Here is a 17,602-nt window from a genome sequence, read left to right on the forward strand (position 1 = left end):
TAGATGGAAAGGCCAAGGTGTGGAAAGGAGCCTGCAGAGAATAGCAAGTAGGGAATAGGGCCGGTACAGAGAGCAAGGTACACAGCAGGCCTGAGACTTCCATCCTTAGATGGACTTGCTTGTGAGGTTGGCACTGAGCTGCTGTCTGGGAACTTGAAATTGGCAGTTTCCCAATGAGTCTCTGATGAGTGGCTCTTTGTGCCTGAACTGTAGGTGCAGGTGGTGTGTTTTATGCTGAACACTTGCTTTCCATGTGGAGTTAGAGCATTTTGGTCTGTACTAGGCAGGTATGATCTAACCCCCTGGGCACTGAGTCTTTTTTTTTTTTCTTTTAGTTTTGAACTCTTATTTAAAAATTTGAACTCTTTTCAAAAATCAACTAATTAATTTTAATTTGAGGATAATTTCCTTACAATATTGTGGTGGTTTTTGCCCTCAGTCAGTTCAGTCACTCAGACTCTTTGCAACCCCATGGACTGTAGCATGCCAGGCTTTCCTGTTCATCACCAACTTCCAGAGCTTGCTCAAACTCATGTCCATTGAGGTGGTGATGCCATCCAATCATCTCATCCTCTGTTGTCCCCTTCTCTTCCTGCTTTCAGTCTTTCCCAGCATCAGAATCTTTTCCAGTGAGTCAGTTCTTCGCATCGGGTGGCCAGAGTATTGGAGGTTCAGCTTCAGCATCAGTCCTTCCAATGAATATTCAGAACTGATTTCCTTTAGGATGGTCTGGTTGGATCTTCTTGCAGTCCAAGGGACTCTCAAGAGTCTTCTCCAACACCACAGTTCAAAAGTATCAATTCTTTGGTGCTCAGCTTTCTTTATAGTCCACCTCTTGCATCCATATATGACTACTGGAAAAAACCATAGCTTTGATTAGACAGACCTTTGTTGGCAAAGTAATGTCTCTGCTTTTTATTTATTTTATTTTATTTATTTATTTATTTATTTTTTTGGGCCTCGATCAGAAGGACTTGGGCCCCCCACGAGCGGCGCTGGGAATGTCTCTGCTTTTTAATATGCCGTCTAGTTTGCTCATAACTTTTCTTCGATGGAGCAAGCATCTTTTAATTTCATGGCCTCAGTCACCATCTGCAGTGATTTTGGAGCCCCCCAAAATAAAGTCTGTCACTCTTTCCACTGTTTCCCTATTTGTTTGCCATCAAGAGATGGGACTGGATGCCATGATCTTAGTTTTCTGAAGGTTGAGCTTTAAGCCGACTTTTTAACTCTCTTTCACTTTCATCAAGAGGCTCTTTAGTTCTTCTTCATTTTCTGCCATAAGGGTGGTATCATCTGCATATCTGAGGTTATTGATATTTCTCTTGGCAATCTTGATTCCAGCTTGTGCTTCCTTCAGTCCACCATTTCTCATGATGTACTCTGCATATAAGTTAAATAAGCAGGGTGACAATATACAGCCTTGACATATTCCTTTCCCTATTTGGAACCAGTCTGTTGTTCCATGTCCAGTTCTAACTGTTGGTTCCTGACCTGCATATAGATTTTTCAAGAGGCAGGTTAGGTGGTCTGGTATTCCCATCTCTTGAAGAATTTTCCAGTTTATTGTGATCCACACAAAGGCTTTGGCATTGTCAATAAAGCAGAAATAGATGTTTTTTTGGAAGTCTTGCTTTTTCGATGATCCAGCGGATGTTGGCAGTTTGATCTCTGGTTCCTCTGCCTTGTCTTGTGTGTACTCTGTTGTATTCAGTGCCACTGACCCTGCAGTAGGCCACCACCGACCCACACCTCCGCCGGAGACTCCTGGACACTTGCAGGCAAGTCTAGGTCCGTCTCCTGTTGGGTCAGTGCTCCTTTCTCCTGGGCCCTGGTGTGCACAAGGTTTTGTTTGTACCCTCCAAGAGTCTGTTTCCCTAGTCCAGTGTAAGTTGTGTAATCAAATCCCACTGGCCTCCAAAGTCAAATTCCCTGTGGGTTCTTAGTCCCTTTGCCAGATCCGCGGGCTGGAAAATCTGCTGTGGGTCCTAGCACTTTCTTAACAGTGCAGGAATTTCTTTGGCATAATTCTGCAGTTTGTGGATCATCTTTACAGTATCGCGGTGGGTTTTGCCCTAACCCGACTTGAATCACGCTCGGCAGCACTGAGCCTTTACGGTGGTATTAATTGTCAGGTGTCTTCTGTTTGTCTCCATGGAGAGGATCTTTGGAATCTTAAAGCTCGTTCCTCTGCTCTGCCCAGTGTGCTTTTCCCCTTGGTTTCCTTTTGCTCTAATAACTTATAGCCATGAGTATAGCTGTCCCCCAAGTTCTGTAAGTCCCAGCCAGACCCCTAGCCCTGGGGGTGGTCCTGGAGATCCCAACTCAAGTAATAACTGGACTGCGCAGCTAGAGGATTTAAACTTGATATTGGGCAGGTCCTGGCACCACTGTAGGATGTGACCTGGTGAGAAGAATGCTCATGTCTTCAGAGTCAGAGTGCTTTAATTCTAGAACCGAAGTCCTTCTCCTTTTTGGGGGAGGGGGTGGACACCAGAGACCGAGTAGTATTGGAATGGCACCCGTGTTGAGGGTGGAGTCAAAGGTACGGACAAGGAGACCAGTTTAGGTGACTTTGGCAGTAATGCAGGTTTGAGATGAGAGAAGAGTTTACTTCGATAAGGGTATTTAGAATAAAGACCTTAAAGTGGACCCAGAAGACACCATGAAGAAAGAAATGGTAGACCTGTTGGGTGTCCTGATCCAGGTTGGGGAGAGAAGGGGGAAAGGTGCAGCTTCATGACACAGTTTTGAATCGTTTGCACTGAGTCCTTAGTATTCTACCCTTTTCAGAACTAGAACTCCTTCGGGGCATGTTTTTTTTAATTCCATGCTGTAAGTATATTTATCCTTTTCCTTCAGTAAATCTGAATAGGCATTTTAACCTTTAAAATTAATGAATACTCACTCTCATTTGTGTTTTCCCGAATTTCATTAGTTTTCCGTTCTTTCTAGGACTTGCTCCTTCCATGCTCTTTTGCCCTCCCTTTTGCCATCTCTCTGGGAAGTAAGTTTGTAATGTTCAGCCTTCCTGGAGTCAGTATGGTGAAACAGCAAAGTCTTTGGTGTCAGACAAGCCTGGATTCCATAACAGGTTTATTAACTGTGTGTTCTCACCAAGTTAACGGCACATCTGTGAGCTTAGTTCTTTATCTCTAAAGTGAAATCGTTACACTTTCATCCAGAATTGTTGAGAGAAAGCATAATATGTAATAAAGCACTTAGGGCCTGCCATACAGTATTTAATAAAGACTTTTTATTGCTTATTCTTTGGAGTGTCCGTCACAAGGACTCAAAATGAGCTAGTGTGCATGGGGCTGTCATTGCGTATCATAAATCAACCAGAAGAGGTCGCTAGAAGATTGCTTAGCTGTGCATTCTGTTTCATAAAGATGATGTTCTTCAGTGAACTGTGAAACTGTCCGTAATTTATGTTTGACTTTCTGCCCTTCCCTTTTTGTCTCCAGTGTCTTCTGTCTGGACTGGTGCCTCTCAAATCTTAATGCACACCAGTCATTTAAAGTGAAGGTTAATGTTGTGCCTTAGAGTCAGGATTTCTAACAGACTTCTGAGTAATGGCAGTGCTTCTAGTCTTTGGGTCACACTTTGAGCAGCAAGTGGTTAGCCTTTTTTTTGACATTCAGGCTAGTGGGTCTGTCCCTAGGTAGCTTGCTCCCTTTCTCCCTCCTGGTGCGGGGGGTGGCGGTGGACGTGTTGTAAGTCCAAGGGTGCCTCAGCATCACTTGTGGGTGAACAGACATTACCTCCCATAGTGTTTTCAAGGCTCGTCCATGTTGTAGCTTGTGTCAATACTTCATCCTTTTTATTGCCAAATAAGACTCCATTGTGTGAACATATGCTACTTTTGTTTGTCAGTTCAGCTGGTGGACATGTGGGTTATTTCCACTTTTGACTGTTGTGAATAATGTTGACAGAAACAAATGTACAAGTCTTTGTGTGGTCATATGTTTTCAGTTCTCTAATGAGCTAATTGTTGGGCCATTCAGTTATTATGCTTAAGTTTTTAAAGAACTGCAAACTGTTACCCAGCGCAGTGTGTCAGCTTGCCTTCCTATGGCTCCCGTTTCTTCACAGCCTTGCCAGCACTATTATCTGTCTATAAAATACCCATCCTAGGGGTGTCTGTGATGTGGTATCTTGTTGTGGTTCTAATTTCTATGGTGTATTTAGTATGACTGGAAATACAGTGGTAAAAGGGTTTGAGTACTTTTAACTTACTGGACATCATATTTCCCATTCCTTCTCCTGGTTTTTGGAAGATATTTGCAAATATGCTATACCTTTGCAATTAGGTATAGTCCCATAACATTTTATGTGGAATCACAATTTTATTCTATTGAGCAAACAATTCAAACAAGCTTGTTTTGAATCCAGTTATAACTCACATTTGAACTACACCTTATTTTCTTAGAGTTCTTCAAGTAGGGGCCATATGTGTAAATTGGTAAGTTATATGTATAAGTTAGTAAATGCTTTTAGTGCTCTTGTTTGGAACCTTCTAGTCAGAATGTAGAAAGTCAGACTAGGGGTCATCTTTTACACAGCTGCCACCAAAATAAAGTGGGCGAAGAGTGCCGAAAAGAGCACCGGATTTCCCACCAAAGCTCTGAAGCTGGCTGAATGGCAGCCCTCTGTCTTCTGAGGTGCCGCTGGAAGGGTGGTGCTGATTTGGTTACTTACCTAAACTGTAGCTTTCTCATTAGTAAATAATGAAAAGAGTACTTCATGGGTTATTGTAAGCATTAACTGGAAAGGCACATTTGAACCATAATGAACTTAGTATGAATGTGACTTTCCTGTCCCCCCGCCTGTTGCATCTCACAAGCAACTACACAAACTGTTGTGTATACTTAATGATAGAAATTGAGGAAGACACAATACAACTTTTAAGGCTATTACTCTAAAGACCATTAACAAGTTAAATTATATTTATACACAAGCACACGTACATATACATACACATATACACTGAAAAATACTTCCAGTTTTGGGATAGAGGAGGCTCTTTTTAAAATTTTTATTTTTGTGGGGATCATGATATTCTTCTTTTAAATTTTTATTTTTAGTTGGAGGATAATTGCTTTACAATATTGTGATGGTTTCTGCCATATATCAACATGAATCAGCCATAGGTATACATATCTTCCCTCCTTCTTGAACCTCCCTCTCACCTCCCACAGCATCCCACCCCTGCCTCTCTAGGTTCTCAGCAGCAGATCCCACTAGCTCTCTGTTTTACATATGGTAATATATATGATTCAATGCTACGCTCTCAAACCATGCCACCTTCTCCTTCCCCCACTGTGTCCAAAACTCTGTTCTTTACGTCTGCGTCTCCTTTGCTGCTCTACAAATAGGAGCATCAGTACCATCTTTCTAGATTCCATATAAACGTGTTAATATATACAGGTTTTTCTCTTTCTGACTTACTTCATGCTGTGTAATGTAGACTCTAGGTTCATCCACCTCATTAGAACTAACTCACACATGTTCCTTTTTATAGCTGAGTAGTATTCCTTATCCATTCATCTGCCAGTGGACATCTAGGTTGCTTCCATTGCCTAGCTATTGTAAATAGTGCTGCAGTGAACACTGGGGTGTATGTGTCTTTTTCAATTATTGTTTCCTTGAGATATATGCCTAGGAGTGGCATTATTGGGTCATGTGGTAGTTTCCAGCCAAAGGCCTAGAAAAGGTCAGTTTTCATTCCAATCCCAAAGAAAGGCAATGCCAAAGAATGTTCAAACTTCCGCACAATTGCATTCATTTCACATGCTAGTAAAGTAATGTTTAAAATTCTCCAAGCCAGACTTCAACAGTATGTGAACCGTGAACTTCCAGATGTTCAAGCTGGATTTAGAAAAGTCAGAGGAACCAGAAATCAAATTGCCAACATCCGTTGGATCATCAAAAAAGCAAGAGAGTTCCAAAGAAAAACATCTACTTATGTTTTATTGACTGTGCCAAAGCCTTTGACTGTGTGGATCACAATACACTGTGGAAAATTCTTAGAGAGATGAGAATACCAGACCACCTGACCTGCCTCTTGAGAAACCTATATACAGGTCAGGAAGCAACAGTTAGAACTGGACATGGAACAACAGACTGGTTCCAAATAGGAAAAGGAGTATATCAAGGCTGTATATTGTCACCCTGGTTATTTAACTTATATGCAGAGTACATCATAAGAAATGCTGGACTGGAAGAAGCACAAGCTGGAATCAAGATTGCCGGGAGAAATATCAATAACCTCAGATATGCATATGACACCACCCTTATGGCAGAAAATGAAGAACTAAAGAGCCTCTTGATGAAAGTGAAAGAGGAGAGTGAAAAATTTGTCTTAAAACTGAACATTCAGAAAACTAAGATCATGGCATCTGGTCCTATCACTTCATGGCAAACAGATGGGGAAACAATGGCAACAGTGACAGACTTTGTTTTCTGGGGCTCCAAAATCACTGCAGGTGGTGACTGCAGCCATGAAATTAAAATACACTTGCTCCTTCGAAGAAAAGGTATGACAAACCTAGACAGCATATTAAAAATCAGAGACATTACTTTGCTGACAAAGGTCCATGTATTTAAAGCTATGTTTTTTCCAGTAGTCATGCATGGATGTGAGAGTCGGACCATAAAGAAAGCTGAATGCTTCAGAATTAATGCTTTTGAACTGTTTGGATTGAACTTTTGAACTGCTTTTGAACTTCACCAACACTGTGGTGTTGGAGAAGACTCTTGAGAGCCCGCTGGGACTGCAAGGAGGTCCAGTCAGTCAATCTTAAAGGAAATCAGTTCTGAATATTCATTGAAAGGACTGATGCTGAAGCTGAAATTCCAATACTTTGGCCACCTGATGCGAAGAACTGACTCATTGGAAAAGATCCTGATGCTGGAAAGATTGAAGTCAGGAAGAGAAGAGGATGACAGAGGATGAGATGATTGGATGGCATCACCAACTTAATGGACATGAGTTTGAGTAAGCTCCGGGAGTTGGTGATGGACAGGGAAGCCTGGCATGCTGCGGTTCATGGTGTTGCAGAGTCAGACACAACTGAGCGACTAAACTTAAGTGATGGCAGTTTTATTCCTAGTTTTTTTTTTTTTTTTTAAGGAATCTTCATGCTGTTCTCCGGAGAAGGCAATGGCACCCCACTCCAGTACCTTGCCTGGAAACTCCCATGGATGGAGGAGCCTGGTAGGCTGCAGTCCATGGGGTTGCTAAGAGTTGGACATGACTGAGCGACTTCACTTTCACTTTTCACTTTCATGCACTGGAGAAGGAAATGGCAACCCACTCCAGTGTTCTTGCCTGGAGAATCCCAGGGATGGGGGAGCCTGGTGGGCTGCCGTCTGTGGGTTCGCACAGAGTCAGACACGACTGAAGCGACTTAGCAGCAGCAGCAGCAGCAGCAGCATGCTCTTCTCCATAGTGGCTTTATCAATTTGCATTCCCACCAACAGTGTAAGAGGGTTCCCTTTTCTCTACACCCTCTCCAGTGTTTATAATTTGTAAAGTTTTGATGAACAGCCAGAGCAATCTTGAAAAAGAAGAATGGAGCTGGAGGAACCAGGCTTTCTGCCTTCAAACTGTACTACAAAGCTGCAGTCATCAAGACAGTATGGTACTGGCACAAAAACAAATATAGACCAATGGAGCAAGATAGAAAGCCTGGAAATAAATCCACGCACCTATGGGCACCTTATCTTTGACAAAGGAGGCAAGAATATACAATGGAGAAAGGACAAGTGGTGCTGGGAGAACTGGTCAGCCACCTGTAAAAAAATGAAACTGGAACACTTTCTCACAACATACACAAAAATAAACTCAAAATGGTTGAAAGATCTAAATGTAAGGCCAGAATCGAGAAAACTTTTAGAGGAAAACGTAGGCAGAATACTCTTTGACATAAATTACAGCAAGATCCTCTATGACCCACCTCCTAGAATAATGGAAATAAAAACAAAAATAAACAGAGGAAGCTCTTAACCAGGTTTGGAAACCTGGACACTACAAAAGGCATGCCCATTTGACTATCAGAATTTTAAGGTGACCATATACAAACTTAATAGATAGGTGTTTGATGAAAAATATTTTAAAGATGGAGGATGAGACAGAGTTAGTTTTGATAACAAAGAATGGATACAGGTTGACCAGAGGGGAAAAAATAAAACTTGAGACTGGAATGGAGTAAGCAACACAGAGAATTATATGAATAAAAGCTCATAGCACAAGTAGACAGGAAAGGCAGGTTAACACAGCACATGTCTATAAGACTGCAGACACGAAAATAAGGTCCATAATAGCCTGTGCCAGACTCATTCGGTGCTAGGGAACGTGAATTGGTAGAATCTTTTTGAACAGCAGTTACACAATATCTTTTAATTACCAAAAACTTTTAACTCAATAGGGACCACTTCTGATAATGAGAGGAAAGCAGTATATAATAAGGATATGTAGTCAACAATATATTTTTATAAATATGTTTACAAAATCATTGTAGCGGCAAAAAAAAAAAAAAAAGCCTGAAAATGAATAGTTGACTAAATCTTAGTAGATCCACACCATGAAGTAGTTTGTGATCATTACAAAGAATAAATTAGAGTGACACCAGTTGATTTTTAGGGATTTCTGTCAGGTATTATGGAATAAGAAGACTGAGAGGCAGAAGATGTGTAAGAGGACAATATTTGATAAAACAATGGCAGTTCCCCTTGTATATTTTTTATAAATGACAAACATGGAGAAATTTATGGAAGAATACATATTTCTAAACATAGGTTATATTGCAGAGTGGGCAAAGCAAAACATAAGAAAACATGTGATATGGAAATATTTATGCGTTTATATAATATTGCATATATATAAAAATGTCTAGAAAGCAAACGTACTTTTATCTTTATTGTCACAGAAAGATGGAAACAATTTGTTTTTAAGGAAAAAATTTAAAAATTCATACATGGGACCTTATTTATGATAAAACAATTCCACAGTTCACAGGGAAGAAAAGTTTTCATGTTAAAAACTGATACAAAATATTCCAAATGTATAATAAATAGGTTATTTTGAAAGTTGACTTGAGAAACTGAATATTGATTTTAGTTGTCTATAATATAGCTTTGCCTTATATTTTAGGAAGCTGCAGATGATGGACATAAAAACAACCTTCTTCCTCAGATTATTCAGTGTTTTGCGTGTCCAAATTGCTTCCTCCTTTTTAGCAGCAAGGATGAGTGTTTGAAGCATATGTCTGGAAAGAATCATTTCCATCAGAGTTTTAAACTGGGTGGTATGTTCATACTCTATTCTGATGAAAATTATTAAACTCCTTTAACCTTTGCTGATTTACTGTACATCTCAGATAATTCTTGAGATAACTTATTTTCACATTAATTTTGAGAACCATGAAAGTGAAAGATGTTTATCTCAGTTTTTATTTTTCAAAAAAAAAAGATTCTTAATATTTATCTGTACCCAAGAGTAAGGTTTACTTTGAGGAATGAAGACAAACTTGGGAAGAAAACATTTATGCACAATAATGTTTTTGTATATCCCTTGGGAAGTTGGGTATTTCCCTGCATTTAAACTCAGATTTTAGTTTGAGCATGAGTTCAGCATCCATCGCACTTAACTGAAGCTAGAAATGACTTTTCTTAGATTTTTATCACATAAATAATTATCTTCTTTCACTTACTAACCGGATGTTGAGAAAGGCAGAGGGGAGGAAGGCCGGGTCACTCCACTCGAGTCTTTGCAAGTTATAGTTCGTTTTGTCTTTCAGATGACAAGGCAGTGGCACAGCCAATATCATTTCCATCTTTTGCAAAGAAACTTTTGATCTCTCTGTGCAAAGATGTTCCATTTCAAGTTAAGTGTGTGGCCTGCCACCAGACCCTACGTTCCCACATGGAGCTTACTGCCCATTTCAGGTTTGTACTGGTCCTGCCCAAAAGGCTCTTCACCAACAGGGGGATTCAACAAATAGTTTTATATTGTGTGTTTCTCTCCTTTAAAATGAGAATGGATATTTGCCTGGACATTACCCAAATTTACCATAGTAAGAGGAGAGGTATGAGAAAAGTGGATTCATTGATACTGCTGTAGACGTAAAACCAGCTGACAGTTGTAAGTTTCGTGTGGGCTGCTGAGGGTTGTGCCTGTGGGAGGAGAGGGTTAAGATAGAATGTTGGCTTTGAGTCAGCTAGCATGGAAAGTATGACAAACATGTGAAAAATTGCATGTCAGTCAAAGGCCAAATTGATCAAATAATCAAGTGTGGTATTTTTGTCTTTACAATGAAAATTATCAAGCAATATACAAAAGTAATGAGTATAATAAGCCCTAATACACCTGTCACCAGGCTTCAGTAGTTGTCACTACATGACACTTTCCTCCCTGCAAGTTCTTACTTTTGAAGCAAATCTTGTTATTTTATCTGTAAATACTCCAGGATATACCTATGGATGATAAGCGTTCTTTCTTTGTTTTTTTTTTTAAAGAAAAATAACTGTAATACCATGATACCTAAAAAACTAGTATTTTAATATCATCAAACATCTGATCAGTTATCAAATTTTCCCTGGTCACTTCATGAAGTTTTTTACATTTGGTTTGTTGGATTCATAATTCAAAGACTGTAGTTTGCATTTGATGCTCTCTTAGGTCTCCCCTCTCCTTATTTCTCTAAAATGCATTAAAAGTTTGTATCTACTAAGTGATAACAGTTGCATTTGTTTACTTAGAACAGTTGTTTTCACAAACTTTCAAGTAAAATACATTCTCAAAAGAACAGGCAGCTGAGTATAATTACTCTGTATAAACTCGGTATAATTACTGATGTTAACAGTCCTAGTTCTGACTTGTATTTCTTGAGTTCATGAGGTCAAATCCTCATCCTGCCAGGATTTTTATTGTTAATTATTTCATGGAAAATTTCACTGTATGCATGTCAACAGACTAGTATCAGTTCAGTTCAGTTCAGTTGCTCAGTCGTGTCCGACTCTTTGCGACCCCATGAATCGCAGCACGCCAGGCCTCCCTGTCCATCACCAACTCCCAGAGTTCACTCAGACTCATGTCCATCGAGTCAGTGATGCCATCCAGCCGTGTCATCCTCTGTCATCCCCTTCTCCTCCTGCCCCCAATCCCTCCCAGCATCAAAGTCTTTTCCAGTGAGTCAACTCTTCTCATGAGGTGGCCAAAGTACTGGAGCTTCAGCTTTAGCATCATTCCTTCCAAAGAAATCCCAGGGCTGATCTCCTTCAGAATGGACTGGTTGGATCTCCTTGCAGTCCAAGGGACTCTCAAGAGTCTCCTCCAACACCACAGTTCTAAAGCATCAATTCTCATCCATCTCCCAACTTTGATAATGCTCAACACTGCCATTCTTATAAATCTTTATGCACCTTACCACGCTTAATGATTATTTATAGTTCTTTGTTTCTGACGTATTGTTTCAATTTATTGAAGTTTACAAATCTTAACCTTTATGATTTTTTTCATGTGTTTTTCATTCCTAGCCCTCTGCCCCCTTAACCTTTATGATTTGTAGACTGGATACAGCTGTCAACCCATCCTTCCTTCCTGGTCATCTCCCACCCTCTCATCCCCAGGCAGTCTGTTCGGATATTTTTTCTACCTTACCTTGATATATCTCCTCTAGATCTTTATGTAAATGGAATCATGTATAGTATGCACTCTTTCGTGTTTGTCATAGCATCTTTACAGTTCATCCATATTGTTTAGTTCATTGTTCTCTTTTATTTGTGAGTAATATAGCACAATTTGCTTATTCATTCTCATGTTGGTGGACCGTTGGATTTTTTTCAGTTTTTAGCTGTTGTGAATAAAGCTATTATGTGCATCTTATACAAATCATTTTATAGAAATATGTTTTCATTTCTCTTGGATAAATATCTAGGATTGGAATTGCAAGATCAAAGAGTAGATATGTATCTAGTTTTATAAGTCTACTCGACATTTTCCCAGTGTGCACTGGTGCATGTCTCTCCCAGCAAGGTTAGAGAGTTGCAGTTTCTCTACATCCTTGCCAAGGTTTGCTGTTGCCAGTCTTGTTTCATTTTAGTTGTTCTTTTGAGAGTCTCATTTGGTTTTAATCTGGATTTCCCTGATGAACAGTGATGTCAGACACTTTTTAGTGTAAAAGCAACCATGAGCATGGCGTGCTCCTGACCTAAAATCAGTCCATTCTTAAAGCACATGCACCAGGTTGTTGGGAACGTCGCTGTTGTGTTCCTCTGTACCATAGAGGAGTTGGCTAGCTGCTTGTCTCATAACAGTCCTGTCAGTGCATTTTACATGGTTTCTACTTTTATAAAATTTGTCTGGATTAAAAAAACATTTTTTTTGATTCTAGTTTTATCCTTTGGTTATATGGATTAAAATCAGACAAAATGTAGGTAATGTTCAGGTAGATAAGATATTATTATATCATCTGCCTCTTTGTTGAAAAACAATCTTTAGTGCTATGTACACATGTCTACTTAATAATTACTACAATAAAAAGCAGAGATACTGCATTTAGAAATACTTACAAGTTTATCTTTTTATCCAATTTAGAGTTCGTTGTCGAAATGCTGGTCCTGTAGCTCTCGCTGAGAAGAGCATTGCTCAGGTGGCAGAGAAATTCCTCCTGAGAGGTTACTGTCCACATTGCAACCATGTCTTTGTGGATGAAACCAGTATCTGGAATCACAAGCAGAATTCAGGACACAAAGTCCGACTCATTAACTCAGTGGAAGAATCAATCTTACTTTATTGCCACAGCAGTGAAGGGAACAAACCTCCTTCTGACTTGCACCTGTTGCAAGATGAGTCAAAATTTTCATCACTGAAAAGAAATATGTCCTCTCAAGAATCTAGCTCAGAGGATTGTAGCACTGTTCCAAAAAAGAAGATGAATTTAGGAGGTAAAAGCCTTGGGGGTGTGGTTTGTTTTCCGAAGGAAAGGTCACTTGTTAAAACCTGGTTTTGTGAATGCCATCAACGCTTCCCCAGTGAAGATGCAGTAGAAAAGCATGTTTTCTCAGCAAACACAATGTGTTACAAGTGTGTGGTCTGTGGGAAGGTGTGTGAAGATTTGGGAGTCATCCGTTTACACATGAGCCGCATTCATGGAGGGGCACATTTAAATAACTTTCTTTTCTGGTGTCGGACATGCAAAAAGGAGTTGAGGAGGAAAGAGGCTATAATGGCCCATGTGACTGAGTTTCACAGTGGACACAGGTATTTTTATGAGACGAATGAGGTGGCAGGTGACACTTTGCCATCATCCTCTACAGCGCTGGTGAGTGAGCTGACTGCTGAGAATGCTTCAGCTATTACTATTGTTGATCACTCCCCAGCAAACAGTCCTCTGAGGGGTAAATGGCAATGCCGAATTTGTGAAGATATGTTTGACTCCCAAGAATGCGTAAAGCAACACTGCATGTCTTTAACAAGCCACCAGTTTCACAGGTACAGCTGCACCCATTGCAAAAAGACTTTTCACAAGATGGAAACACTACAACGACATTGCCAAGATGAGCACGACAGTGAGGTAAAGATGAAGTACTTCTGCGGGCTTTGCGATCTGAGTTTTAACGTGGAAGATGCATTTTTGACTCATTATAAGGAGCACCACAGTACAGACTATGTATTTGTGTCAGAAAAAAGGGAACCTTCCATTAAAACGGAGAGTGATTTTCCAGTAATAGAGACGGGTAATCTGCTGACCTGCGGCTGCCGCGAGAGCTACCTCTGCAAAGTCAACAGGCGGGAGGACCACGGCCGCTGTCTGCAGACCCTGCTGGGCCAGGGCCGCCTGTGGTTCCGCTGTGGCGTTTGCTCAGCCACAACTCAGAGCCTCGGTGACCTGCATGCGCATGTGCGCCAGGCGCACGCGGACCTGGAGGCCCCGCCGCGGGGCCTCATCAAGTGCGGCACGTGCACCAAGGCCTTCCAGGACCCCGAGAGCGCACAGCAGCACTTCCACAGGAAGCACTGCTCGCTGCGGGGGCCGGTGGGGGCCCGCCTTTCGGCCGAGCCCAAGAGCCCACCACCCGCCCGGGCAGAGAGAAAGCCCAGACAGACCGCAGGCGGGCTGCAGACTGCAGAACCGGAGAGAGCCACGGAGGCGGAGCTCAGCGGCCAGAGCGCAGGTACGGCAGGTAACCAGCCCTGAGGCGTGGCATCCCACGTGCTGGTGATTGATAGGTGCGCGCCAGGGGGCAGCCCGCCCGGGGTCGGGTGAGATGGGGTAATCATTTCTGCAGCAGATACAGAGACCCGTGTTCCCGATGCTTCCTGCAACTGCCCTCTCAACCTGAGGGGACAAAGAGTACCTGTTACACTAATAGATATTTTAGAGAACGTTTTCTTTTCTTTTCCAAAAGACTTGGGAATTTTGAAAGATAAGGAAAATGGATGGTCTTTCTGAAAGTCAGATTTGAAAGTACACTGCACATTACTATCATTTAGGCTAAAATTCAGTAAAAGGATAAGTCAGTGATTTCTTTTTGTTTCTATTTTGGCCTTATTCTCTGAGAAGTCTTAAAGATCACTTGAGAATTTATTTTCCTTATTCCCTTTTGGAAGAAAAGCCTTTACTTAAGAGTTAAAATAGCAATTAGAAATTAGTTGTTAAGTGGAAACAAGAAACCAGGCAGAATACTGAGGTGTGGATTACCCTAGACTTTCCTTCTATGATAAGATTGAAGAACTCTACAAGAGTGCAATGTTTTTATTTTGTTTAGAAGTATGATTGTTTCCTTTTGAGTATAACTTTAATTATATATTCTTTTAAATAAAAATTGACTCTGTAAATTATGCAGTATAGAGTGGAAAAATGAGGATATGTAAAAGTTTTGGCTAGTAAAGTATTGTTAAGAACTACTGAATTTTTAGACTTGTTCTGTAGCACAGGTGGCTCTTGTCATCACCATTAGGCATGTGTTTTATGTTGATTAAATAAATGATGTACTCCAGCCCCATTCAACTCTTCTAACAGTGAAACCGTGGCCATACTGTTTTATGTTCTGTTCTGTTCTTTTTGGGGAATTTGTGTTGGTCTGTGTTTGACGGGAGGTCATTGTCATATCTAAACCTAAATTACTGAGTATTTTAAGAAGAGAGATAAGAAAATACATGGTTTAGAAATGAGAAAGAATGGCAGGCTCTTTCTGAGGCAGTCTTTATTAGGTGGAGTAGAAGCTGTTTTAGAAAGAGTTTAAACATTCAGGGTTTTCATTGCTACCCCTGGAAACTGTGAGGCCCTGTCAAGGTAGAGAGTTGTGACGGAGGGAAGAGGAGGGAGAACAAGAGTCGGAGAGGGTCAGGGCGGAGAGGCCCTGGGAGAGCGGAGATGTGTCTCTGGCGGGAGGCGCCTAGGAGCAGCGTGTGGGCCTGTCTCGTGTCTGCACTCCAGGGCACAGCATAGAGCCAGAGGCGTGGCGATGGATCAGTCCAGGTTAGGAAAAGAACAGACTCCTGGTAGCAAGAAAGTTCTTAGCAAGTAACCTCTAAAGTTTATTTTGATGAATGGTGCGAGTTTTAGTTGTTACTTAGCCTTAAAGCCTGGTCTTCTAGATCTTCCAGTACACTAATTAAAAAAAAAAAAAATTCCCTTTGTAAATGACTTTTAAAGAAAGCTAGGATCAGTGGCACATATTTGTAGAAAGGATAGTCATTTCTGAAATATTCAAAATATTTTTATCTAAATATACTGTGTCCTTTGGATTTCACAACATGCCTTAGATAGAAGTAAAAAAACATGCAAGATTAATGTTAAGTTGACAAGTTGAAAAGTTTTTAGCTAATTCTTTTCAAATGCCTGTCAATGTTTCTTTTTTCTCAGATGAAGAGCTTGTTGAGCTCCCAGACTTGGATTACCTGCGGACTATGACTCACATAGTCTTTGTGGACTTCGATAACTGGTCCAACTTTTTTGGTCACCTACCAGGGCATCTTAACCAAGGAACATTTATTTGGGGCTTTCAAGGTATGGCAATAAGAAAAACATTTGAGGCAACCTCTCCCACTCCCTACACACACCTTAGAATATGTTTTGCTTTAAAAGGACTCTTCTTGAACCTTCCTGAATAGGAGATAGAAACAAAATTGAAATTTTGTCACCGTGCATTATAGTTATAGTACTAGAATATTTTTCTCCTTGTATTTCTCTGTGATAGGTGTTACCTCTTTTTGGTGGACAGTTTATAAATCTGTAGCTACAGATTGAAAGAGCCTATTTAATACCTACAGAATGCCAGGTACTGTTTTTTTAAAAAAAGAAAAATAGTCGCTCAGTCGTTTCTGATTCTTTGTGACCTGATGGACTATAACCAGCCAGGCTCCTCTGTCTGTGGAATTCTCCAAGTAAGAATACTGGCGTAGGTAGCCATTTCCCTTCTCCAGGGGATTTTCCTGACTCAGGGATTGAACCTGGGTCTCTTGCAGTGCAGGCAGATTCTTTTACCACCTGAAACCACCAGGGGAGCCCATGCTTACTAATTATTACAATTTTCTCCCTTTAAATATAAGGAATTAGGCTGAGAAGTTTATTTTTTTTTTTTGCCAAGTATAAAAATAAAATAATAGAGTTAGCTTTTGAACTTGGACCACAGAATTACTGTGTTTTCTACATAACTGCCTCTTCAGTTTTTCCTTACTGTTTATAAATGTGCATCTTTGTATAAATCTCCCATTCAGGTACTAACCAGGCTCAACTTCGGAGATGACATGAGATCGGGTACATTCAGGTTGGTTTGGCCATCACTAAATCTCTTCATAAGCCATTGACCAAACCTGGGAGAGAGACTTCTCTTTGATTAACTGAAATTTAGTACAGTGAGCCTCTTGCGTATAGGCACACCCAGTAGATAACTGAAGTTTAATTCCAGACCACTGCAAGTCACACGAATTTTTTCGTTTCTCTATGCATATAAAAGTCATGTTTACACTATACTGTTGTCTGTTAAGTCGGCAAGAACATTATGTCTTAAAATATGACTTAATTGAAAGACATCTTATTGCTATAAAATGCTAACTATTACCTTAGCCTTCAGTGAGTCATAATCTTTCAGCTGGTGGGGGTGGTATCTTGCCTCCATGTTGATGGCTGTTGACTGATCTGGGTGGTGGTTGCTGAAGGTTGGGACAACTATGGCAATTTCTTAAAATGAGACAGCAGTCAAATTTGCTGCCTTGACTGACTCTTCCTTTCATGAATGATTTCTTTGTAGGCTGCAGTGCTGTGTGATAGCGTTTTACCCACAGTAGAACTTCTTTCAAAACTGGAATCAATCCTCTCAAACCCTGCTGCTGTTTTATCAACTAAGTTTATGTAATATTTCAAATCCTTACTTGTCATTTCAACAGTCATCACAGCGTCTTCACTAGGGTAGATTCCTTCTCAAGAAACCACTTGTCTTGCTCATCATCCATTAAAGGTTTACCTTGAGATTGCAGCAGTTCAGTCACACCTTCATACTCTGCTCCTAATGCTAGTTCTCTTGCTCTTTCCTCCGCATCTGCAGTTCCGTTTTCTACTGAGTTCTTGAACCCCTCAAAGTCATCCGTGAA

At 40.6% G+C, this 17,602-nt stretch overlaps 1 protein-coding gene across 7 annotated transcripts in view; it reads left to right on the forward strand.

Moving 5' to 3' along the window:
• The window catches only part of ZNF451 (zinc finger protein 451), a 130,936-nt gene that overhangs the window by 75,365 nt on the left and 37,969 nt on the right, over positions 1 to 17,602 (forward strand). For all 7 annotated transcript variants that reach the window (XM_040249214.1, XM_040249216.1, XM_040249221.1 and 4 more), the window contains exons 8-11: positions 9,158 to 9,311; positions 9,804 to 9,951; positions 12,602 to 14,181; positions 15,876 to 16,019. In XM_040249214.1, coding sequence (XP_040105148.1) covers positions 9,158 to 9,311; positions 9,804 to 9,951; positions 12,602 to 14,181; positions 15,876 to 16,019 — 2,026 coding nt within the window. The remainder of the gene's footprint in view (positions 1 to 9,157; positions 9,312 to 9,803; positions 9,952 to 12,601; positions 14,182 to 15,875; positions 16,020 to 17,602) is intronic.

The sequence above is a fragment of the Oryx dammah genome, unplaced genomic scaffold (assembly GCF_014754425.2).
Source record: "Oryx dammah isolate SB20612 unplaced genomic scaffold, SCBI_Odam_1.1 HiC_scaffold_11, whole genome shotgun sequence".
NCBI lineage: Eukaryota > Metazoa > Chordata > Mammalia > Artiodactyla > Bovidae > Oryx > Oryx dammah.